The sequence below is a fragment of the Colius striatus genome, chromosome 6 (assembly GCF_028858725.1).
Source record: "Colius striatus isolate bColStr4 chromosome 6, bColStr4.1.hap1, whole genome shotgun sequence".
Classification (NCBI taxonomy): Eukaryota; Metazoa; Chordata; class Aves; order Coliiformes; family Coliidae; genus Colius; species Colius striatus.
The window spans coordinates 20190392-20217893 of NC_084764.1; the positions used below are offsets into that span (position 1 = coordinate 20190392).

At 36.0% G+C, this 27502-nt stretch overlaps 1 protein-coding gene across 2 annotated transcripts in view; it reads right to left on the reverse strand.

The window, feature by feature from the left end:
* Positions 1-27502, reverse strand: part of SLC25A21 (solute carrier family 25 member 21) — a 254886-nt gene that overhangs the window by 4121 nt on the left and 223263 nt on the right. For both annotated transcript variants that reach the window (XM_061998534.1, XM_061998535.1), the window contains exons 4-8: positions 22948-23014; positions 17979-18038; positions 15480-15587; positions 9991-10155; positions 491-672 (exon numbers count right to left, since the gene is read on the reverse strand). In XM_061998534.1, coding sequence (XP_061854518.1) covers positions 491-672; positions 9991-10155; positions 15480-15587; positions 17979-18038; positions 22948-23014 — 582 coding nt within the window. The remainder of the gene's footprint in view (positions 1-490; positions 673-9990; positions 10156-15479; positions 15588-17978; positions 18039-22947; positions 23015-27502) is intronic.

The window sequence follows — 27502 nt, forward strand, 5'->3', positions numbered from 1 at the left end:
AGCTGCATACATGGACAAAATGACTGCTATAATTGAATTTCAAAGCTACAACTCAATCTCCACTTGAGAAATACTTAAAAAGTTGGAAAATGTTATTTCCACAAGGCTATGTCCCAAGTTTAATTATTTCAGGTACAGAGGTCTGTATAATTACAATTAGATTAAATAGGGAAATATTCTGTTTTCTATTGATATTTTCCTTTGCAAAATGAGTTGAAAAAATTACATGAGATATACAAAGCATTTATTTGTGGAATGTTAATTTTGATAACCCAGTAATCATCTTGTAAGTGTTTTGTAAAGGTTCTCATGGAGTAGGAGGTTATCTCCTTGTAATTTGAAAACACATTTTCCAAATGTGCTCTTTTGATATGTGAATTTAGGGTGGCTTAATGGTCCTCATCAAATCTGAAATATAACAATGTGGTTTTATGGACCCATATGAACTAAAGCAGAGGTCTGGACATTTATTATAAGAAGAATGTTTTACCCTTCCTCTTTATAGACTGTTGCCATAGTTTTAAAACAGGTTCTGTACTTGATCTCTCCGGGAACTGGCTGTGGTCCTTGAATCCTACTTTTTGCAACATCAAAAGGAATGTTAATAATTGAGGCTATTGTTCCCGAGACTAGTCCAATTCCAAATTTCCTCAAAAACTCCAAATTTGGATCCTACAAAAAAAAAAATGAGAAAGAATAAAAAGGGAAACGGAAGGACCTGTGCAGGTTAAGCACCGTAAAGTAATATGTATTTAATCAGAAAACACACAACACAACACACTCGTGTTATTTTAGCGGAACACATTAGGATTTCCTATGCTGGAACTTGTTTTCTTGACAATCCTATTGGCTATGTTTTTACACATGGTCTAAATTGCTGAAGTACACATTTCCTCACACAGGATTTATAAACACAGTTCATAAAGAAAGACTGGTATGGCATATGGGGATGATTTGTATAATTGGGCTTCACAATGTACTTAGTATTACTGTATCAAAACAGGAGAAATCCAAGCACACTATTAGCTAATTGGCCAGAATATTTTACAAATGACAGCAACTTCCACCATGAAGTCTACTAAAATGCTCATTTGTGTGTTGGACCCCCAAACGCTAAATTAAATAAAGGCTAATCTCAGTCTGCTGCCATTCCCCTCCAGGTTTTTTACATTTATTTTCACATGTAGCTGATCCACTGTACTGAGAAGTGCTAGCTTCCTGTTATTAACAATCCAACTCAGTGCAACTGCAAAAGAGCCTCCGTGCTCTGCGCATTATAGACGGTGGTAACTCACTCAGCTAATTAGCTGAAGAATTTACAACAGATTGTTTCTGAACCCTACTATATTTTCTTGGTAAAAGTTAGAGGCAGGTTAGAAGTGCATCTAAAAACTTCTTTGCTCACTCAAAGTTCACAGTTCAACTGGATTTTATTTGATCTTTTAGAAAGACCTCCTACCTTGGCACTTGCTGGGACATCAAAGAACCCAGGGTTTATCTAGGAGTCAAAGTCTCTTGAAACAAGTTTAATCCTATTTCTCTAAATAGTGGAAGTCACAGGGAAGTGTGTTCCAGGGCATTTCCTATGCACATAATTTCTTTGCTATTAGCTTTCAACAACAAGTATGCTTTTTTTGTATATCAGGCTCTATATTTGCAGTTCCTTTTTTTTTTTTTTAAAAAAAAGTACTTTAATTATAGAAAATAACCAGTAAAACCAATGATCTTGCCATGATGTAACATCAGCACAATATTAAAATGAAAGAGTTCTTTGTTTCCTAAATCTGTACATTTGTGACCAAAGGAAAAAATGAAGAAGTTTTCCTTTCCAGATTAGCAACAAAACCCATAAATTAAAACTTCCATAATATGCACTGGACAAAGTCTACACAGGTGTTTAGAGAGAAATGTCAAAAATCAACAGGGCTTTTTGTTACTTGCAGAAAAACTCAACACCTTGATTTCACAAAATACGAAACATACTGGTAATAACTTTTCAAAATTAGAATGACTTGTGAGACATAATTACAAGATTTTATCAGCAAAAAGCTTAGCAACACATTTCTGTTTATTCTGCACATATTGATTGTGATTTAAATGCAAATAAAATGAAATCAATATTTCTGGTATCTAGAGAAGCCTTTTTTGAAGTTCAAGGGGCAGCAGTATAGCAGCTCTGTTACAATGTGATGCTTACCTACCTCCAGGCAGCAAGCAGATGATTCTACCCATACCTGACAGTTAAGTATTACTCCATATTGTACCAACCTTCTCAAACCCGGCTGCAGTGAAGAGGCTTCCACTGTTGACTTTTTATTTTCCACAATGGTCCAAGTTATTTCTTTCATGCAATTTGTCACAGAACACTCTTCCGTAATGCCAAGCACAGTGGGCTGCCCTCCAGGCTAGGCAATATGTCAGGCAAAAATATTTGCTTTACAAACCTTGCTGCTCCTGACAAATACTTTGTATTTGAGTGATTGAACATTTTCATATTTTGGTGAATTCCCAATGTCAGCATTGCCTGCTTTATGACTGAGAGTGTCACAGTGTTCAGGATAGAGTGGGTGTCTGATCAAGTGAGCATCTCTTAAAACCTGACACTGCACTAACACAACTAAAGGTAAATGAACACAAATTACTTAATTTCTATTCCAGTATTTGTGACACAGAAAAAGTTGAAAAGCATCATTTGGCCATCCACAATGTGCTATTTGTATATACTAGCTTTGCTATGTAACGTGATTTTTAAAAATATATCTCATGAGAAACGTTTTTAGGTGGCATTCATCACTGTAGTATCTGAATCATTTCATCCATATAACAAATTCAAAACAAATTTAACTGTTAAAAAGAATTAAAAAGTTATATTTTTTGAAAGCACAACTTAGTGGCACTTTACTGTGCTAATGCTTCCAATTAAATTTAAAAAAGAGATTTGCACAAATAATTTATGTCTCTGTCTACACTTCTGTGGACAAAGAAACATTGGCTGTCTTATCAGATAGGTGCCTGCTGGTGCTATCAGGAAGCAGTGTCTTTCTTTTTACACCAATACCTGTCCTTTTCCTGCCCCATGGACAATGTCGATATATTCCCAACAGTCTGGTATCCTGGGAAAGGAGACATAAGTATGGGGTACCTGTCTAGTGCTAATCCTGCAACTGGCTAGCAGAGGGAGTTATTATCATATTATTGTCAGTAACTTCTCAACTATGCAGTTCACTGACAAAATATTGTTTCATATGTTGTACATTATAAAAAAAAAGTTATATCAAGCTCTTCTTGCTTTCACAAATGGCAGAATGGGAGGAAATCCATATATGAGTTCTATTTTTAAGCAAAAGCAATTTTTATGTGGTATGATCAGAACATATAGCACAGAAACTTGATTTTAGATGGTGCCCCACCACAGTACAGTACACCACAAGGAACTCACATATCAGCTCACCTAGTCACAAAGGAATAACTTTGCCTTGGTTGGGTAACATAATCTGTGATCATCTCACCTTTATACAACACTTCACAATCACATTTCCTGTACACTAGAGTCCTTGCACTGTGAGCACCAACAGCCATTAAAAATAAAAAATATCATCACTAGTAAATGCCAGATCTATGCATGTCCTAATGGATGTCCCTGCTTTCTTGGTGAGAAAAAAAAAATGAGATGGTCTTTTTCTGCTTTTTATACTTCACTGCACCTCTCATGACATTTTTAAATAATGGAGACTCCGTAAGTTCCTCCTTCCATATTCCATAATTTCTACCAACAGAAAATGCTAGCCTTAAATCTTGACTTACACATGTGGACAAGAATGTCACCCACTGGGGACAGTTTCAATTTATCAGATTCAGTCTCCAAAGCTCCAGGCTTTCCTTTCCCTACCACTTCATTCACTTGTTTATTTGCTGGGCACTTTGTCAAAACCTCTGTTTAAATCTGTTTTAAAAGCTTCACAACTGTCTTCATTTGTATGGAAGGAAGGTCATTTAATTCAATAAGTAATATAGATTTAATCCATCAATGAAATCACCCTTGGTAAAGGTGTGTATGCTTAGAACACAGTTAATTTATTTTTTTCAGAATTATTGAAAAAGAATTTTAGAATAGGTAATGACTCATCAATTAGATATATGTGTACTGATTTAGACACACATCTTCAGTGAAATCCAAAGGTTCAAAGGTAGGACACCACACTTCTATATGCAGTAGACAAAAGTCCCTTCAAAGGAACAAAGTCCTTAAGGTAGGTTGCTTGAAATAAGCAATGGATAGCGTGGACAGTCCACTAGCACACGTAATATTGTTTAGAAACCTAACCACAAAACCAGTCAGGAATACTACTTGTTTTCTCCCTTGTAAAGCCCTGTTCAGTCTGAGCAAAAGTGGCAGAATCTGACACAAAGGAAATTATAATTTAACCCTGTTTTTAAGCAAAAAAAACCCCAATAAAATAAAAAGATCTATAACTATTAATTGGTATAACTGGGTCTAATTTTAGAAGTTAGTTTGCTTCAATATTTGGATGTTTGTCTTGAGATATCTTAACTTTTTTTTCCCCCCCAGTTGCTGGAGGTAGGTATCTTATGAAAAAGAATAGTTTTATGTTTTAGTAATTCTGAATACTTTGTGGAGAAGTTCACTATAAAAGACTAATGCCTACTAGATAAGGAGAATGCCAATTTCTGACAATTTCCATGAAGAATATATAATAGCAGTTGATTAACAATTTCAGTTTGTAATTGCAAAACTATCTACTGAAGTTAGCCCGAAACTAATACACAGAGTGGATATTTGCATTAAGTTTCTTCAACTGCTTTGAAAATGTTAGCCATAATATTAGTTTTATAGATGAGTTGCACTTGGCACAAAAATGCCTAAAGTGATTTGAAATAACCACTAAATTTAAATAAATTTGCTGAAGGTCACATAATGGGTCATCAGAGAAGCCAAGAGTGGAGCTGAGAGGCTTTGCACTGTGTGCTGCATATTGCACCTCCCTGTATGTGACAAGAGAGACTTTAAAAGGCAAGGCTTTGATTTGGCCACCTCTGGTTCTGCCTTTTTTACCTAGGAATTATGGGACTGAAGCGGTCCAAGACTAAGGGGTAGAGTTACTTCTTGGCCCTTTTGACTAAGATAAAGTGTCATAGCATAGGAACTCCTATGGCAAGATAAGAGGCTACATTGACTATAACTGGCAGCAAAATAGTCTGTAAGAAACTGCTCTAGCTAGCCTGTTAACTAGTTTTAACCACCAAACTCAGCTTCCTTTTGCTAACAAACAGTGGAAGAAAGGAACATTTGGGTCTGAAGGAGAGGAGCTTCCAAGGCAGAGGATAAAAAATATATTAAGAGAGAGACAAGGTGGGAGATAGCTCTCAGGAAAGCAACAAGGAACAGATGAAAAACTCAAATGAGTTGCTTTAAACACAAATACTGAGTCAGAACCCTGAGGAAAGACAGGGTTTGGGTCTTCCTGCTGAGAGAAGAAAGGATGTCAAATTCTGCTCTTAGGGAGGGAGAGGCTGATACAGATGTGACCAGATAATTTGGAGGCAAGTAAACTCCCATCAGCAGCAAGGAAGAGAAAATTACCTATACTTACTGCAAGGCTCCATAAAATGTCTCATCATTGTTGTGATAACATCATGCTTTGATTTTTTAAAAGAATTTTTGTTTGTGACTTAATCAAGATTTAACCATAGCTTAATTAATAGCTTCATAGTTTTATTGACCCCGAACTTCTGTCCATCTCATGGTGAACTCCTTATTGTATACTATAGCTTGCTGTATGATGGTCTGATCCTTGTCAAAGATCATAGGAAATGCTGATATCCTAACTACAATAAACGTATTGATGACCAAGAAAGGCACTCCAAAATGCATAGTGACAGCTGTACTTTGTTTGAATTAAATGTGCTTTTCACACTTGTATTATCTCCAATTCCTCCCTGAGTGCAATCTCATTGCAGCAGATATCTATTTAAGTTTTAAAAATCTATCTGTCATACGTCTGATAGCATAAGAAGATGAATGACCGACACTGGGATAAATGTCCTGGTGAGTTTCCAGAGTGACATGGCTGCCTGCTGTACAGTGTACAAATTTTCAAACAGTCTGCAGTCCTCTTGGTGATTTGTTATTCTCACAATACAATTTCCTGATAAAATTATGAATCTTACTCCTGATTTATAAGCAGCATTATTATGTCTTTTGCTATAACCTTTTTGACCCATGGTGCAAGATCAGGACTTCATTTAGTCCTAAAGCAAACACCTGCACCAAAGAACTTTTGATGTAAATAAAAAACCAAGAAAATATACATATACTGGATAAAATATACTGGATAGAAAATATACAGAATTCTGGAGACTCAGTCAGTACACTTAGGAAGAGAAGCACCAGATATATGTGTACTTGTTCCTCTTACTCACCACCATTTTTTAGATTATTGTTAGATTGTTGAAAGTAGACCACCAAAGTAGCAAAAGAAACTCCTGCCCAATTTCTTTCAATCCTCACAAATTTCTTGTCTGTCTTTTCTATTAGTGCCATAGTTGCCTGTATCAGTGACTGCTAGGTTTACCCCAGAGAGAGTGCCTAGTGTTCCTGTCATTCACTGTTTTTTTCAGATCCTGAGTCATCTTGAAACCTGAGCTTTGATGGTAGCTCTGAGGTTATTCCATTTTCCAGTCTGATCCAGTCTTCTCGTAAATCAACTTGGTTTACTATTTTTTCAGCCCTGTTGCATATATGCCCTTTTCATTATCCCTACATATAAGCTCTATGTTGGCAGAGATCTGAAAACAACTAAAATAAACTTGTTGTTTGTTACCTTATTTATTCTCCAAGCTGAACAGACCCTTCAGTTTTTCATCTCTTCTTTGTCTGTAGAAGTTCAGGGCTCTTTCTCTGACAAAACAACACACTGTTCAGCTCCCACTGCCTGATGCAGTAGCCATTTTCACAGGAGGCACATCTGTGGCAGTGGGGATGGGTAGTTTTGCGGTTGGCCATGTTTCAAGTGGGACTTTTAAGAGTGAGGACATTTTATATTGTTAAGAAATATGACAACCACTTGGAGGTGATAGTGAGCAAAGGTTTTAATGAAAGTAACATTCACCATCAAATCTAACTATGATAAAAATTAAAAAGTGAGAGCTGCTGGGTGCCTATGTAATGTGCAATAAAAGCAGGTGCCATAAAACTCAGACGATATAAATTTGCAGGCTAATTTGATTGCTAGTGCAGATGCATAGCTGTTAACGCTCTATGGTTGTACATCAGTGGCAATTGAAACAAGTCTGGCTTACTCCATTTTCAATAAACAGAGCATGAGGTTGGCTGTAAATGGCCTGTTTAGCAGAATAGACTGAACATATGAAGAATTATTCATTATGAACATTTACAGCCCACGCATGTCATTTATATCATTTGACCACTCAACATAAAAGGTTTATTGTTTTTGGCAAATTAAGCTGCAAACATTCCTAATTGGGATGCAAATTTAATGCACAGTTTAGCACTGTTGACAGCTAAAAGGCTCATACAGACATTTCCATACATTTTTCCACTTACGTTACAGATGGTGGTCAGGAGCCAAAATGATTTAAAATGTGTAGTATTCTTATTTCACAATTTTTATGTTTGTCAATACCACAGGGCTGGCTTTAAGATTTTATTTTCTGGCAAATTATACAAAGTGAACAAATTAGGTTTTGTAATGAAATCAAGTATGTGAGAGATCTTGAAAAGCTACAACTTTGTAATATTTTTCAGACTAAGTGCAAACCAGCTTCTAACAAATTCCTTGTTCAGGTTTGATAACTCTTAGCCTCTAGTACCTGCCTACTGACAGAAGGAGTTTAAGTTAAGGGGTTTAAGATCACAAAGTACTGCTAATACTTCCATGTTTGCAGTTACTGAAGTTCCATGCATGTAAACACCTGAGACATAACATTTGCTAGCATAAGCCAAAAGAGGCCTGATCTATACACTTTATTAAATTCAGGTGAGATTTGCATTGGTTTTAATGGGAGTTTGATGAGAGTTATTGTCTACATCTATACATGCAGAACTGTCTATGGCACTGATGCTGGATGGCCTGGAGAGTCCTATTAACTTTACTAGTGCTATTAAATGCTATTACCATTCAAAACAGACTGGCTGCATAAAACTTGCCTATTAGGAATGGCTCGTTGTCTGCACTAGTTCCCGAGCCGTACCCAGGAGCAGTGCTGGCTGGCCTGGGCCAAAGATGTGCCAGGGAACATATAACAGCACAGATGACTGAGTTTCAGTGATGCTGCTCAATTTACTAGTGCAGATATAGCCACTGTGCAAGCCACCATGCAAGCCACTTTGCACTGGTTAAGCACAAGGAAAACTTTTCTGCTTATTTGCAGTTAATGAAATCTAATCCTACATTGATTATATTGTCTTCTGCTTTTAATAGTATGTACAAGCCAGGTGGGCCACTGGCTGGCACCACTGAAGTAATTAATCTTTTATTTTCTAGATATATTTAAATCTATGTCACAAATGTTAAGATTTCCCTGTATCATGCAGAGTCTGTATAAAGTGCTAATTTATCTTAGATCATAAAGCTCTGAATCTTTATAATCATGTAATATTTGTTTCCCATCTGAAAGGCTAAGAAAGAACACTTACGTGAAATACTATTCTTCAATTGCTAATCAAGAACACTTCAGAATCTCCATAGAAATTGCACATGAGCCTATTTGCCCTTACCTGTATATGATTCTGAGTGCTCTGCAGTGATGATAATTTTTTCATCTTTTGATTGACACAAACTTATTTACTCCTATCTTAGTATTGAGCTATGCTTGTGCCTTGAGTTTTTGGGATACATGATTGAAGTACATTGTAAAGTATGCTTAAATAGACAAAAAGAAACTTGTAGAAACTTGTGGCTTAGCTGCTCTTGAACAATTCAATTTACTGTAATGATCTGCAAATAAGAAGGGGAGCTTTTCTCCATTTACACAATGTTGCCAACAAAAATACCAGGCTACTCAGAAGTGCAGGAAAAAAAAGAGGTGTTACTTCATCTGGGAATAGAAACTGATCCCTTTTGATGTAAATTGCAGCTTCTTATATGAATATCACTATATATTACACCTGTGACTGTTTAACTGTCATCAACTAAAAATCACATTAGTGAAAACAGTTCAGTAAGTAATGTACTGGAGCCATTAATAAACCATTATCTGTTGCTCACACAGTCATTTAGAAAGTTGCCAGTATTACCATGGTGTAATTAATAAAATTAGACTTTGTTGTAAAGGGAATTGTTTCCTTTTTATGTAAAAGAGTATAAAACTATCAAATAAAATTACTTCCAGTAAAATTACAGATATAAAGATTCCCTCTTTTTTTTTTTTTCTTAACTTACAAACTATATAAAGCCCCTGTGCATAACCCTGTAAGTCCAGTTTGAGGCTCTCTCCCTCCCATATGGGTAAATCTGCCCTGTTGTCCTTACACCCTATGTTGAACTCTTTTGATTAAACAGGCCCCTCTACATGACCAGAATACCCTACATACTGTCGCTCTACCATCTCCTCAAGCTTAACTCTTATTTTGTGAATACAAAAAGAAGTTCTAGAAACTGATTTATCTATGCTAAATCAGTTTATAACACCAAAAAGTACATATGTATCTAACATAAACATAATGTACCTTGAGTTTTGCGTGTTTACGTTGCTACCATGGTATAAAGGGAAATTCATAAAAGTGAGAATTCAAACATGAATATGTTATATATACTCAGTTTTACTTAAAAAATGAGAAGCACAAACCCTTGGTTTGTTTTCACTAAAATGCTATAGATTTCTGCAAAACAGAGAGCTAGGTTAGCCACTGTTTATTACTAAATACCACAGCCTTGCACAGAAAAAGAGTGTTAATTAAATTGCCAAACTCCTTATCTGTTTGTCTATTGCATTGTATGAAGAACTTACTTTATTGACTGGAAGAATGTTTTTCACATTGAAGTAAAATCCAAAGTAAACCATGTTAAAAACTCCGTGACGGCCCAGTGTTGCAGTAAGACCTTTGTTGAGTCCTTGGAAGCCCAGACCATCGGTTTTAATGATCTGCCGAGCCTGAACAAAGCTAGATGGTTGCTACACAAGTTAAGCAAAAGAAGGAAGAGGTCATCTTTACAAAAAGAAAACAATAACCATAGCAATCATTTAAATCCCATTGATAAACACTGTATTGCCAATTCTTGTAATTTTATCTTGTCTCACCATATTCACTATTTTTCCTTTCCTGTGATCATGTAAAAATCATAACTCATAACAAAAGGATTACTCATTTTTCTGATTGCAGAACAATATGAAAGCATAACTTGAGTGCTGTAAAACGCTAAGTTTCCCTAAAGCAAAGAAAAAGATCTTAAAATAATATTGTTTTTTAAAGAGATGTTTTAGAGCAAATGTGGCTTTGAATGTGTGAATTTGTCAGGAGTTTTGTATCGATGTTGTGCTCTTAAGACTACGACAGAAGAAACCCTTACACGGCTGCAGTATATAACAATTATTATGGACAATGCGAAGACAAAAACAGCTTGTGTAGTAAAACCAATGCCACAGGAACATGCATGGTGAGGGGTGACAGAATTGTTAACAGGAAATTTTTGATCCATTATGGCTACAGAAGCAAGTCCTTTGGAGCCACAAATTAGAGTAGCAAGGAAGGCTATAAATATTTGTGTTGAAGATCAGTTTGGCAGTTTCCAGATACAATGTTAGGAACATGGTTGGAAGGGAATCCTTCCGGATCCTCTGAGGCCATTTATACTGTTAAGAGTACAAACCACTGCTTTAAGACACTGACTTTTGAAGGAGTTATTGGATACATAGCACTCTCTAAAATCATATCACATGGTAAACTTGGTGTTGAAAATCTTGTAAAGAAGGTGTGGTTTTATATATTTTTTTTCTTCAGCATCCAACTGGATAATCTGTTTTGCCCTCCTAAAAAATTATTTGACTTAAAAAGTGTAGCTAGGTTTTGAAAATGACAACAGCCTTTTAAATTCCAAGGCACAAATTTAGGAGATTTACTTTAGAAATGCTGTTTTGAAAATAATGCCCAAAAAGCATAGAATAATTTTAGTCAATCAACTTCCATTTAACAAAAGGCAGAAAAGAAGAAAACTCCTCTGAATCCACTTAAATTATCAGTTCCTCAGACAGGATCTGCCTGACTACATACATATTTGATCTATTTTCCAACATAATGTGACACTCTGAATCAGGTATTCCCTTTCTGAACATTTAGATTTTCTTTATGGCAGAATTACAGAAAGCTCCTTTCAAAAAGTTATTGACTTGAGTTTGGCTTTCTCGAGCATAAAGCTAGCTGTAGGTAACCAAATATTTAATTAGAAAGGCAAAATGTGACTTCCACTGTGAGGCTCAAACATGAAAATATAGAAGAATTTTGACTACAATGCTGTCAACACTGCTAATTTTAATATAGTTATTTGTTTAATAGCTTTCCATTTCAAAATATCACTGTGGTAGACAAGCAACATCAGCCAAATGATGCCCATTATATCCGACACAGCTTATGGCTGCTTATTTAGATGACTGACAAGTTTACTCTTTAATACTAAATTTCATTCTGTTTTTTCATATTTGGTAATTAATATTATCCTGTTAATGGTCTGCACACATTTTACTATAGTTTGCTTTTCTAACGATTCTCCGGGATTCAAATCAGAATCTATTCTAGAATGTAGCTACCCAACCTGAAATATGGTCCAGATACTAGCAGTAACATCTGTTCTCATGTGCAAAGAAAATTAGGTCTTTAAAAAACAACTAGTGGCCCAGAATAAAGTGATTTAAACAGCTTTCAATAGTAGGGTATCCTTTAGTCTCATCCTGAATACAGATTTGCTAATGACTTAGTGCTGCACAACTGAAATGGGTTTCATCAGTCCAAATGTAGATACCTGAAATGTCTACATCTACATCTGAGCTACTCAAAAAATCTCCCCTTTTCAGTCCTTTAATAATAAAGAGGCCTCTCTTAGACAGCACTTTATCCAAAGCAGGCATCTAAAATGTCAGCTGATCAAGCCATAGATGGTCTGTGTTTCATCCCATATGATAGAAAGATTTTAGGATGACTAATTCAGATAGAGAAATTTAGTGTATAAACACTTAGAGTTCATTCATTCAACACAACTGTTGACTTATTGTCGTGCTTTCAGCTGGGATAGTGTTAATTTTCTAGTAGTTGGTACAGTGTTGCGTTTTGGATTTAGTGTGAAAATAACTTTGATAACACACTGATGTTTTGGTTGTTGCTAAGGAGTGCTTATCCTAAGTGAAGCTCTTCTCAGTATCCCATGCTTTGCTGGCAAATGGGTGCACAAGAAGCTGGGAGGAAGCATGGCCAAACTAGCTAACTCAAATTAGCCAAAGGGCTATTCCATACCATAGAATGTCATACTCAGTAGAGAAACTGAGGGGAGTTGGCAGGGAGGGCAGAATCACCACTCGAGCATCAATCAGTGGTTGGAGAGCAATTGCATTATGCAGCTTGTCTTTTATCAGGTTTTGTTTCTATCTCTTTTTGTTATATTTATTTTCATTACAGTGACTATAATAATATATTTAATGATTATTGTGATTTTTACATTTTATTTTAGTTATTAAACTAAATTATCTTGGCCCACGAGTTTCACTTTTTTTTCCCCCAATTCTCCTCCCCATCCCACTGGGGTGAAACCACACACTTATACTTAATAGAAACCTAATGAGTAGAATCTTGAGTCAGACTCCTCTCATCACAAAGCAGAAATTTGTATTTGTTTAATTAATCACAGCTCAAACGTCAGGTGAGAAGACTTTTATTACCACATCAGCTTCTATATCCAGTGAGTTATCTGTTGCTACAAGGAAAAGAAATAAAACAACTCCAAAAAACCCCCAACCAACAAGAGGTTGGGCTTTCTAGCAGTTTACCTTAGCAAAAAGTCACCATTATTTTTACCTGTAGAAATCTACATTACAAAAGTGCTGATACATGATTTATAGTGGCCTTTCTCTTTAAACCTACCAACCCTTGAAAGATAATCTGGTACCACAGAATAATTCAGCTGTCACCACAGTGTGTGAATATTTGTTTTGGGGGTGTGCAGGAGTCTGGGTGTGGATGTATGTGTTCATGCTCTTCCTTGTTCCTTTTAAACAAGGTATATTTATTATTTCAATAGAATAGTCAAAGAAATATGTGACTGCATTAGGTTTCACCATATGGTATGAAAGCTACACAATGAGATAGGTACACACTTTACTTAAACCTTTTATGAAAACAGTGCATGGTAATGAAATGAGTGTACCATTGCCTTACACTGTATAATGTAACATGTACATGCTTCTTCCAGTAGGCTTGAGTTTACACGCTTTAGTTCTTGGAATGTTCTTTAAATTATTCTTAATAAGAACTTGAGATTAATGAAGTTACTGGAGTTTTCCTGATTTACAGCAAAATGTGAAATTCTAACACTCTTTCTAAAAGATATTTTAAAAACTGGTATGTCTGTGATTTAACTGTTTTTGTGATTTAAGTACTTCAGTCTCTTGGATTTTTTTCATCAGGGCAAATATATTTAGGTGTAATCTAGTTTCCTAGTGGAGCCTGAATAATATGCTTTTATAATTTTATTTGTACAATAATATATAATTATTTGGATTTTGTGAGATGTTGCATTTAAATTCAATTAAAAGAATAATCATATAAAACGAAACAACTCAGAATCTTTTTGAACAACTACATTGGGATTATTGGAGTATTTTGAAGGTCACCAAGGAAGGGATGCTGTAACTCAAGTAAGTAATTGTATAAAATTGACTGACTAAAACACTCTGAACTTTCTTATAAAGTCTGCAATAGAGAAAAAAAAATGTATAAAGTGAAATGGTATATTGTTTGTTGCAACTTTACAGGAACTAGTTTGCTCAAAATATAATATTGTTGTATTTACACTCAAAATCAAAGGTTTTACTAAATTAGATTAATTATATCTTCACAACTGTGAGGCAGAGTATCTGCTTAGTTTACTACTACTGAAGCAGTAGTAGTCCATAATTTTTTCATATCACCTTCCAGAGAGAGAGAGATCTTACACATTTCTTTCTTTCACTTTCAGTCTCTCTCCCTCCAAGATCCTAACTTTTTTACTCCTGTACTGTATTAGCTCTCTGTTTCAGTGGCTTTGCTGCCTGTGATTAAAAAGTGTCTAGGCTAGAGACTTGGAGCCACCAAATATCTGTATTTCATGCTTTGGGAATTGGAAAGAAACTTTCTAAATGTTTAAAATATTCTGGAAGAGAAAGCTTCTCTGGATGAGTTACAGAGCAGGTATTAGCTAGTCTATGGAAATCAGTGCAATGTTTTGCCAGAGTGTACTTGAGGAGCTTGGCCTAAACAGCTTATGTAAGTGGCCCGGTGATTAATCTCTTTACTGTGCATCCCCCAAAAAGGTTCAACTTGTGCAGATGAGTGCTACAAGGCATGCAAGTATTAAGCAGGCAAAACTTAAAAATAGAATATGCAAAAATCATGCCTCACCAGCGACTCAGCCAACCTCTTCATGCCATGCTTATGTGATTTGGCACTTCTACCACAGTACAGCTGATTTCTCAAAAGATTTTGAAAGAGCTGATTTGACAATTGTCAGTTTTATTCACTAACAAAGTAAAGAAGGAACTGTGTGACAGCTTTCTGTCTCTTTAGTTTGGAACATTTTCTGCATTAAAATTAATTGAAGCTGGTGCATTCCTGAGAACACTTGATTTTGATGAAAAAGTTTAATTGTTTTCGTCTTTCAGCAGTACCCAGAACCATGGGCACAGTCAGTTTTCCACTGACTTCTTGAAATGAAACAGTAATTGAATAATAAAACTCTGAAGTGAAAGAATTTAAATTATAACTATTCCCTGGTTTGTACTTATAAACATGAAGACATAAATAATCAAATCTATGAATGAAATCTGCCAACTACATTTTATAAGAAACTACACTAGCTGGACCCTGGCTAGGGCATGCAGCCATGGTCTTTGGTGCTAACCTTCAGTCCTCACTTCAGGTCTGGAGCCTGCTGTGTACGAGGGGCTCAGGTTTGTACTTCTGGATTACAGTTCCTCGCAGTGCTGGGCTGCTGGCTACTCCGGAGGGATGAAGGTGAACTTCAGGCACAGAACAGTTAGAGTGGAGATGACAACACTGCTGACAATACCGTATGCGTCTTTGCTTATCTGAAGGCATCGTCTATTGAGTCTCTTCTCTCTTTTTCCATTTCTGTTACGCATGTAGGAAAATAATTCCCATCAACCCAATATATTATAGACATTCTACTCTAGTTACGAACCCTTAAGTGCATTAAGTCTAATAAAGCAGAAAAAGAAGAATGAAGCATTTCTCATACCTCTGTGAAGGCATTCCGATTTGTCTGTAAGGTAACCTTTACTACTTCAAAAGGGTTAACCACAACTGCCTCTGTCAACCCAGATCCCAAGCCAGCAACGGCAAATGCCTAGCAAAGTTAAAAGGAAAGTTAAAAATCAAGGAGTAAAATTTCCTATGTCTCAGATTGTGAAACCAAATGATACAATGCAAACTGTGAGATTACAGTAATGCAGCAGTATCCTATTACTAAACAAATTTAGCCCTCGATTAGGGGCTGACAGTTCATGAAGACAATATGAGAATAGCCATAAAATACATTCAGAAAAACCCCAAAATAAAATGTCATGGCACTGTTATTAAATTCTCTTTCATCTGGAAGAAAAATTGTAGTACCAATTTATTATAAATACAGGGAAAAACAATAATTGTTTTTCATGTTATCATTGGATGGAGTCTGAATAAAATCACAAATATAAATGCTGTTATTCATCACTGGAAAAAAACCCAACTCTGCAATAAGCACTAAGTATATAACACCAACATATTGACTTAAAAATAAAAGAAATGTAAGAAATTAAAATAGCAAGAGTACCTAAGCAAATTGCAGAAGTAGAAGAAAAGTTCCCCATAGTAAATATGAATCCTGGAAAGGTTTGTATGGGGATGAGCGGAACATAAAGAAATATCAGCATTCACTGCAAAATTGAATTAACTCCATTTACTTAGAAGGTGATGGTACATCACAGCCATAGATATAGAAATCACTGCTTTGCTTTCCAACGTGACACATAATTTAAAAGTATCTTGTTTGTAACGAAAAAATAATATTGAAATATTTTGGTCAATTGAGAGTGTTCAGAGGGGTTAATTTTTGTGATCACTTTACACATTTATTGCCTCCTTTTAACATTTCCAAACTTTCTAGGTTCTGAAAAGAGTCCCAGGACCAAAATACAATATACTGAGTACATTCACTGAAATTCAAGGAAACAAATGGTAAGGAATAGAACAATAGTAAGAAAAAACTTATTCAATACTGAAAGATTTGGACTAGGACTCTTGAGAGCTCCAGAAAGAGAAGAAAGGTAAGGAAGAAGGCTAATGACAAGTTCCAGTATTACTGCCTTTGGAGAAGACTGTGTTACCAATAAATCTATTTTCCCAATATGAAGTGAGAATACAATCTACCTTTAATTAACCATGAGGCTGAAGCTTTTTAACCCAAACTGTTTTCTTGATATGAGGTCTATTGAAGCACCTGGAAGCATTCTGCCCCGCTTAGCCCAGAATACATCTGTCTTCTTTTTCCCTCCCTACCATGGCTATCTTCGGGGCAAAAATGCCTCTATGGTAACAGTACTGCACCAAAAATGTCAGAGGTGTCTGACAGTTGCTGAATCTGCTGTATGATTCGAAGCAGCTTTTGGTCACTATTGCATGTTTACAAGTTTTCAGCATATTTTCCTTTTAAAACAGTTCTGGTATACTATGGAACCTTAAACTCTGTTCTTTCCAAACAGAACAAATATCAGCCTCTCTATTTGCACCTAAGGATAAGGAGAGCCTGCAGAAAAATACAAGATAAAATAGGACACAGTGTAAATAACTATAGGGTCAGTGGAATAATTAGAAGGAAGGGGAAATTTGCTTTAAACTGGTTAGTACGATTCCATGACCATTCACTCACTGCAAGGGAAGGCAGATGTAAATGGAAACAATACTGTTGGAAAGAGACCTGAAATAATCAAAACTTTTATACTGTAACCAAAAAATTATCATTTGTTTCCTACAGTTGTGATATTTATTATTACTTAGATCCTTATACTACAGAAAGCAGTAATTCTTATAAAAAATATTTTAGTCCAAAGAATACAATAGTAGAATTAAGCTCTATATATGAGTGCAAACAACACATGCAAACTTACCATGAGCTTACCATAGCTTACCATTAAAACCTTTTTTGATTATGTATTTTGTTTTTAAAAGTTACGTTCTTGAGATGAAACCCTAACTCCATTGATGTATAATACAGTTTTGCTATTGACTTCAAAGGAGGTAATAGGTTGTTATCAATAGTTTATTTTTCTAATACAAAGTCTTTGGAACAGGTCTGAGGACTGCAATTTTCTTGTAATTGCACTACGCATTGCAGAATAGCACTTTAAGGTTGAAGTATCACACATCACTATTGCATAAATAAATAAATATTGATACTGTTCAACTTTATTCCATTATTTTGCAGGAATGAAGAACAAGTCAAATACAGACTCTTCCCTGGTCACTGTCGCTGCCTGTGCTAACTTAGCATTGTAGGAAATTGTTTGAAGACATTTGATGTAAAAATTACCATAACTAAAATTTTGATAAATTCTGTTATCAATGTCTTTAAGGTACAAGTCTGTTCTGAAAAACTTGATTCAACCGGCCTCTTTAATTTTGGACTCTTTCTATAGGAGGAAATGGATGGGAATGTTTAGTATACACAAATTAGAACATGAAGTTCTGTATCCATACATACCAGTCCAGGCGGTAACGATGCATATCCTAGTAGCTTCTTGTACTGTTCAAAGGTGAAAAACTGTAAATAAAAGTGAAATTATATTGAAAAAAATTATAAGTTACTTATGCAAATTAGTAAAACCAAACTCAAATGGAGCTTCACTACTGCACAGCCTGAATAGCCGCATGCAGTTCTGCAAAATAAACATAAACCACTTTTGTTTCCCACTCACGGTGGCTGTGTTTGATGACCAACAGTAAACAAATGGGCTTCAGAACTGATTTTATTAGTGTGTAATACATAGTGTACATAGTGTAATTAATGTTTTATGTAAAAATTCTCTCACAACACATAGTTTGTGGGTTTAATTTCTGAAATTCTTCTCTAGCATTGAATTTTCACATACTGGTATAAACACAGTGGCAGATGCTATAATTTCTCCCAAGAAATCACATTCACATCTTTAATGTAATATGCTGCATTCACTTTCACATTTCTCAGATGCTAGTCTACTTCTCATCAGAGAGATGTAATTGCAGATTTTGAAGATGGAGAGTCTGTAGGTTTTTATAATCTTTTACTGTCAACAGACACTTTTCTTTTTGCTTTTGCTCTTTACAAATAAATCTTTAACCCAATTGTCCGCTTCCAGTCAGTGGTGCTCAGAAGGTCTGAGCATCTGCAGTTCCTTAGAGGATGAATTTTGAAAGCTGTACTTTTGAGTGTTTGAACTTCAAGAAAGAAATTAGAATTTCAGTTTTACTTGCTACCTCATGGTGAAAGTCAACCACTGGTAAATACTTCATTTTGAAACCTCACATTTGTCACCCGTATCTATGAATTTTCACAGTACAATCAAATCATTTCACCACAAGAGGAAGGCAATGGGAAATGAGGTCAACAGAGATGTGGGAATTGTAAGAAACATATAAGGGAACAGAGTGTTTCATACAAACAGAAAGACTGGATGACCTGTGATGGGTCTCAGACAAAGAAGATAAGCTCAGTCACTCAGGGCTCAGTTACCACAGACCTATCAGAACAAAACAACTTTTCCACAAACCACGTGTACAGGAACACAAGTAATAAGCATCACATTCTCATTTTAACTTGTTTAGATCCCCTACCCTATGTCAAAGTCAGTAACGTTTTTCAAGTAAGACCTGCTTCAAATGAAAAGTCACTAAAATCACACCAGAACCAACACAGAACCTGATATTAATATTAATGCCACCATTTAAAGCAGGAAAAAATTATACATACATAATGCAAAATTAGGATGTTAAATTCTGAAAATTGAAAGATGGATACTTTGGCTAGTAAGTAGATACTCCTTTTATCCTCAGTAGGGATTATTATCTCATTTTGCAGCCCAGATTTTAACTGCCCTCCAAATACTGTACAGATTGAACACTAATCTTGCAAACATCCTCTAAATAGGTTTAAAATTGCTGTACTGGCCTTGACAATAATCAGAAAAAAAAATATTACACAGACTGTAGGTCTATCTCTTTAGCTAACTGAAAATATTTTATAGGTAAAAGGAAGTCTCTAAGAAAGTGTCAATTGTGAGTGGGTGCTTTACTCCACTGAACTAAATTAGTTTTTTAGTGTGATAAAGTTTGCTTTATTCTCTCTCCAGCATCTTCCTACTCACTGTTACCCTCTTAACCTTTAATGGAATTTCTGGTATTCCTTAATGTTTTCCATAGTGTTACAGACCTGTAAAGAAGTTGTAATAAAGGCAGAAATACATTATCCAGCATTTTTTTGTATCTTTAAAATGTTACCTTAAAAATCAATAGCTTCCTAGACTCATAAATAATAAAACTACTTAATAGTAACTTTTTAAAGAAAACAAATCAATAGCAATAAAACTCAATATAAATGTTCAGTGTACTAGAGTGGCTAGTATACATACAATTTTGCCAAAAAGTATCTAGTTATATAATATGGATTTATAACATGTAAATCCATCCAAAATATTTTAAAAAAAGTAACATAATTTGTCTTTTTCTCCATAGTTGTATTAATAAATTAATAAAAAAATGTGCAAAAAATAGTTCTCACAATAAATGTATTTAAAAGATGATTTTGTGTATATAATAATATTGCCCATCTGGCAATGATACACTTTAATTCAAGTTACACAGAAAATAGCCAAAGTACTTACCAGATGTCTCAATAATTCTACGGTAAAAATATATACTTGAAACAAGATGTCTGGGAACACATGAACAATATAAATTTGCCCCAAAAGTTCATCTGTTAACCATTGTGTTGGCATCATCACTTCTTTCCTCTAGGTTCAATTTAACATAAAGTTATAAACTTTGACTTTTTGTCTTCAGAAATAGTAGCTTTTTTTATAGAAGGGAAATAGAAGAGAAGAAATACCAAGACAGAAATGAGAATGTAGTTGACTAAAAGTGAAGATGTATCTTCAACATTTAGCTGAATAAGTGGGGTTAAATAACTTCATTTTAGAAGCTTTATTTTTATTTGCAATTATCCACACCAGATAAGCACAGTATTTCAGTAGTGCACTTCTTTTTAGTACAAAATCTCCCATGTCCATACTCTATATATTCGCATGAGATACAAAGGACACTATAACTAGAAGTTTTAAAAGAAGTGATTATAAACATAAACCAAGGCTATTGGGAATCTAGAAATTTGCTCTCTATCTTTTGTGCTTTCTCAAGTCTCAAAACCATAGGCATGGACATAGTCTTCCTCTAAATCTCATTAGTCAGTTTGTTAGGGGACAAGAGACATCTGGTGGCTTGTTAAAATGAGGAAAACTTAGAAGAATAAGAGGAGGAGAGTGAGCTGAAGAAAGCAATGATTTTTCTGTCAGGGTCATATCCAAATAAGGCTAGTGGAAATTTGAGACAAGTTGAATTCTCTTCAGGTCAAACTCCACTTTGGATATTAAGGTGGATACAAACTCTACTTTGGATATTAAAAAATTGTGCTGGCATATAACATCTCACACTAAATTGCTTTAGTATTCAGGTTCTTACAAGGACATTACTGTCCTGCCCTATTTTGTCACCGAATTCTTCTAACGTAGAATATAGCTGATGTTTATAGGTAACCCAAAATCCTTCTGGTATCCTAGGAACAGGATAAAATTTAAAGGAAGAGTGTAAAGAATTAAAGAATCCAATTATTTAATTAAAAGACAGGTTCATCATTTAAACCCGATTTTCAAGGTTGCAGAAAAACTACTAAGCACTCGAGTAAGTACCCAGAAATTTGGTAGAAAATATCCCACTAAGGAAGTACCAATAAGACACTTAAGTAACTCTGAGCTTATGATATACAAGAGGCTGAGAGAACTGAGTCTGTTAAGCTTGGACAGGAGAAAACTAAGGGAATCTAATCCCTCTCTCCCACAGTCTAAAGATTATAAAGAAGACAAAGTCAGACTTTCTCAGAAGGCCACAACAGAAGCACGAGAAGCAATAGGCAAAAGTTGCAACACAGGAATCTGGATTGGATATAGGGCAAAATCCTTCACAGTGAAAAAAAATTATGCATTGAGGCAGAAGCACAGAGAAGATGAAGGCTCCATTATTGCAGATTTTCAGAACCTGACTAGACAAGGCCCTTCAGCAATTTGATCTAACTATGAAGTCAGCCCTGCTTTGAGCAGGAGGTTCACCAGATGACCTCCAGAGATCCCTCCCAACTTAAATATTTCTGTGATTCTACAGCCATATTGAATATTGTGGGGTGTAAGGGATTGTAATTAATTTGAATCAGAGAAAGTGAGTCAAGAGACAGAGGAAACATCATGATCCAAAGAAAAGGAATTCTTAGGAATCTTCTAAATATCATCCATCTATTTTACATTGTGACTGTCATTACATAGAACTTTAGTTTTCTTACTTGTATTAAATAATTTTGAGATAGGTGACATATGTCATTTGCATCTAAAATGCCAATGCAAACAAGAAGATGATATTACCAGAACTCCTTGAGGATTCTGTTACAAGGTCACATCCTGTCACTTTATACAAATATTATTCCTCTCCAAAGGAATTGGAATGTGAATGATTAATTGCAGACTAAGGACCAGAATCATATGCAGCCTTTTCAGAAAGAAACAGAAAAAGAAAGAAAGGAAAATCAAGACATTCTGCTTTTAGACACATTTGTCGCAACTATAGGGAACTTCAAAGTTCTGAAGTAAAAGACAAAGAAATCTTTGCTTATAACACAATGCATGCTTTAATACACTTAGAATTTTAAGATGAAGTGCTTAATTACTAGGTTTTAATTAAAAAAGTTGCAAGACTTAACTGAAGGGATGCAATTTGCTTAGGCATATTACTAAAGTAATGGTCTACAAATCAACATAATGGATCATAAAAAAAATCAAACCAACATTTGACAGCAAATACACTTTGATAGCCTAGCATCTATTTCAACTGTAAGAGAGGTGGAGCAAGATGTTCTTTGTATGATGGAGTTGTACCCATTTCTAATGTTCAATCAGTAAAAAAGCAGGATTATGGACTAGAGTGCTCTTTGGAGTAAAAGAGAACTCTAGGCAGCACTTCAAACCTACAGATAAACTAATTCAAGTTATTGAGTAAGTACTTATCAGGAGTGGCTTCTTGTGTTAAACTAGTAAGCTATTTTTAGTTGTTTTTCAAGTTGCAAGGCATTTTCAGTAAAATACAATGTCTAAATCAGAGGTAATTATGAGTTTAAAATATTACTTAAAGTATTTAACTTTGATTTTAAAAATAATTGTAATTTTTCAATAACATTATATATATAGGTCAAAAATAGTCTAGCATTTAAAAGTCTTATTCTAAATTTCTTAATCCAGAACAGTTTCTACTGAACTATCAACATATTATGTCAAATAAGTTTAAGATCATAAAGTCAATCAATGGGGCAGAAATAAAACGTTTTACAAATGACACTGTCCCAACTCATATTTTTGAAGGAGAAAGTATGGTTTTTTTACCTTCACTGCCCTTTTGGGTGTCTCAGCCAAGATGGGAGGAAATATTCCTTTGTAGAAACCAAGAAATCTATTGAAGAAAAGAAGAATGTATTTTTGTATGCATAAACAACATATCATTATCATACTGCCAATTCTGTTTTCACATTTGAGTAAAACAACTAATCTTTCAGCATTTCCAAGCATATGGACAAATAACAGTACTCTTTGCTTACATGCTAAGTAACTAGTGTACTACTAATTCTATTATGTACTGGTAAGATGATATTAAAAAAATCATCAATAAATAAGTAAAAATTCAAACTACGTTTTCTGAGTAGACTAGAAATTGCATTTAAAGGAGAGAAACAGTACTCACAATGAAGAGCAAATTTTTCCTGACATAGCAATGATAATATTTAAAACAACTCAAAAAATATGTTTGGAGACAACTGTGACAGGTTGCTTTCAAAAAAACCTGCATGCTCACCTTCAGACACTAAGTTAAGATATGTTTTAAAGTGTAGTTTTAAAAATGCCTCAAATAATCAAGTGGGTTGTTTCTTTTTGACAACTTAAGTTTAAAACAAGTTAGCTGTCTACAGACCATCATGGAATATACGTATTTCATCTTGGAAAAAACATTTGAGCAATGTCTTGCCACTGTACTCATTCAGACTGACTTTTGGAGCTGGCTTGAAACCAAAGATCCACGTGTTGCAATGCTTTGCTTTGCATCACCCAAATGATATATATCCTGCTATACCTGCACATGGCGTTTGCAGGCAGCCTGAGCTCTGCCTATAAGGCCAATGTAGATTCATAATGCTGGGTCTTGGAAATGCTTTAAATGACGGGGAGTTCTCAAATCCCCAGGTAAGGTAAATGCAGACATAGATCTTGTTTGCAAGGTCTCTTTGTTAACCTAGATAGTGCATGAGAAGAATTCAGAAAGGCAGTTAATGCAATAGGCAAGAAGCTACCTTGCCAGCCAACAAGGGTGTATCTCACAATTAATTAATCTTCAGAATTTATACACTTCTTTCAAGACTGTAAGAAGATTCTGTTTACAGAATATAACACTTCTTAAGCTTTTCTGTCTTTTTAAAATGTTGAAAGGTGGTGATTCACCTTTTTAAACTGGCCTATTACTTTGAATATTTTTGTAGGGTGTGGAAGAGTCATCACATCAACAAATTCTCCTATAATTATCCTGTGCACATCAAAGGAAAACAATTAAATTAATATACCACTCATGAATGTAAAATACCACAATGCTACACCTCCCCCCCCCCCCCCCCCCCCACCTTGTCCTAACAGCTCTGTGGAGTTCTCTTCTTAAGCTGCTCCAATATAAATAAAATAATGTAGACTTAGTAAGATACTCCAGAGTGGGACAATCACTTATCATTCCTCTGAAATAAGCAATTTATTAACTCTAGTCCAGATTAAAAGGAAATTTTGAGCACTTTGTACAATGATGTTCCCATGACGAAACACTGAAAATTCTTGAATAGGAGATTTCAGGAATCAGTTGAGTCATCCGATGTTCATATTTCTCTAAAATCTTACTTTCCAAACATAAGTATAGACAGATATATACATATATCCACATAGATATGGATATCACTATAGATATCTATAGATATTGATATAATAATATAGATATATTGGATCCAGTCTTAGTCTTTAACAACTCATAAACATTCAGAGTATAATCCTTCTGGTATATTCAATAGCAATAAGCTATTGAAAGGTTGAATAACTTTAAGCATGTGATTCATGCAGTTTAATGTGAGTTCAAACTGAACCTGAGGTCCAAGTAGGATCAGCTACAGGAACACATACCCCTATAAACTGTAAGCATATCTGCAACAGGCATGTCATTTGGAATTTTTAGTACTCTGGCATAATTAGAATTGGAAAATGAAAAGTACTCCACTGTTTTACTCACAGGTGTAGGATCTGACTACAAAAAATTGAGACCCAAACTAAGTCCCGGTTTTCTCATCAGTAAGAGATGCATAAGCAGAGAAATATGCAATATAAAGCAAAAATTCAGTTCTTGCAACACATAGCGGCATTACCTAGCCTTACATAGAAGTCTAGGTTGCTTTTCTAGGTTGCCTTCTTGTACACTTAAATGAATGTAGCTATTGAATATATAATCCTTGTAATATTTCTATGATCTCTGAGGGTCTCAGGGAAATGTTTCAGAAAGAATGTGGAGGGGAAGTATATGCCAAGAGTTTGAGCAACAGATTTGCCATCTCAGCATTCTTGTGAGGCAGATAATCACTTCTAAGGAGTAATTCACCATTCATCACAGCTCTGTCACCAGTGACTAAGATATCAGTAGACCAGGCAGTGGATTGTTTGAAAATTCTAGACAAATGGGTATTGAAAATATGCTCCCGAATCACAAAAGGGTGAGAATGAAGTGGGCCTTTGAAGATTACCTGATCCAAACGTACGCTCAAGCAGGGCCACCTAAAGCTGCTTGCCTAGGACCATATACAGACTCTTAACAGCTCCAAGTAGAGACTCGACAACCTCTCTGAGTTACCTATGTCAGTGCTTGGTTACCTTCACAGTAAAAAACTGTTTTCTGATATTCAGATGGACTCCTTTGTGTTTATTGCCTCTGGTCCTGTCACTGGGAATCACTGAAAAGAGCCTGTATTATTTTTCTTTATATCCTTCCTTTAGGTATTTGAGCACATTGATGAGATCCCTTTCAGGCCTTCTTTCCTCCAGGCAGAACAGCTCCAGCTCTCAGTCTTTTCTCACAGGAGAGATGCTGCAGTCCCTTAATCATCTTAGCAGTCCTTTATTGCACTCTTGGCAGTATTTCCATGTCTCTCTTGTACTGAGGGCCCAGAACTGGAGCCGGTAATCCAAGTATGGTCTCAGCAGTTCCGAATAGAGGGGAAGGATCCCCTTCCTTTACCTGCTAGAAACACTCCTCTTGTTGCAGCCCAGGATACTAGTAGCCCTTTTGGTTGCTGGGCACATTACTAGCTCATGTTCAACTTGGTGTCCACAAGGACTTCCAGGTCCTTTTCAGCAAATCTGCTTTCCACTGGAGGTTGGCCTCCAGTATAACACTGGTGCATGGAGTTGTTCCTCCTCAGCTGCAGAACCTCACACTTCCTCCTATTGAACTTCATGATGTTCTTGTCAGACCATTTGTCCAGAGTGTCAGAGCCCATCTGAATGGCAGTGCAACCCTACAACCCTCTGGTATAACAGCTACCCCTCCCAGTTTTCTATCACCATCAAACTTGCTGAGAGTACACTCTGCTACGTCCTTCAGATCATTAATGAAGATGTTGAAAAAAGGTTTTGCCCAGACAGCACTATAGTCTCTCACTCAGTGCCCCCCATCCACACCCACCCTCTTTAGGATGATGGAGGCCCCAGCTAGATGGGAGGAAAAAGATAACCAAGGACATTGGAGTTTGAGACAAGGGCAGGGAGAGCTCGCTGCCAATTACAGTTCTGGGCAAAACAGACTCCAGTACTCGACTTAGAGAGGAAAGTAGGAAAGTTTATTCTACTACCTACAAGAAACAGGAGAGAACAAAAAAGTAAAAACAGAACAGGATGATGAGAAAAACACAACCAGCACTTTAAGATCTCCCTCCCCCATCCCTCCTTTCTTCCTGGGCCCAGCTCACTGCTCCCGATATCTCTACCTCCTCCCCCCTCAATCGCTCAGGGGGGTAGGGAATGGGGGATGTGGTCAGTGTCTCACAGATGGGCTCTGCTGCTTCTCTCTTCTCAGATGAGGACACCATTCATCTCTCCTAGACTGCTCTTTCCTCCAGGGCCTTATACCATGTGATTTTTCTAAGCAGATCCCTGAAGAGGTCACAGTTTGTTCTCCTGAAGTTTAGAGTTGTGATCTTGTTTTTGCTCTGCTTCTTCTTCTCAGGATGTTGAACTCCATCATCTCAAGGTCGTAAAAATCAAGCTTTTCTTTCACCTTCATATCCTCAATGATACCTTCCTCATTTATAAGTATGAGGTCCAGCAGGGCCCCTCTCCTCATTGGCTTGTGTCAGTCTCTCACAGATGACCTCTGATGTGAGAGACTGACTCTTCTTTCACTTGTGTCAAGAAGTTATCATTAATGTTCTCCAGTAACATTCTGAATTGCTTATGTCCTGCCCTCTAGGAGGGTTAAGGTCCCCATGAAGATCAAGGTCTTCAAATGCAAGGCTGCTTCTATCTACCTGCAGAGGGCCTTGCCTGCTTGTTCTTCCTGGTCAGGCAGCTCACAGTAGGCACCCGCTACAAAGTCATCAGTACCTTACTTAATAAGCTGGTATAATTCACCCTGAGGCAGAGCTTCATGCACTCCATCTGTTCTTTCCATATGGATTCCTCATTGTCTTCCCAGCCTGTCCTTCCTAAAGGGTCTGGATCCCTGCACTGCAGTGCTCCAGTCATTCAAGCCATCTGCTGCCTCTCTGGGACCTCAACAAGATCCCAGCCCTGCAGCTGCACACAGATCTCTCATTCCTCCTGTTCATGATCCATTTTGTGCCTTGGTATGCAGGCACTTGGGAGAGGC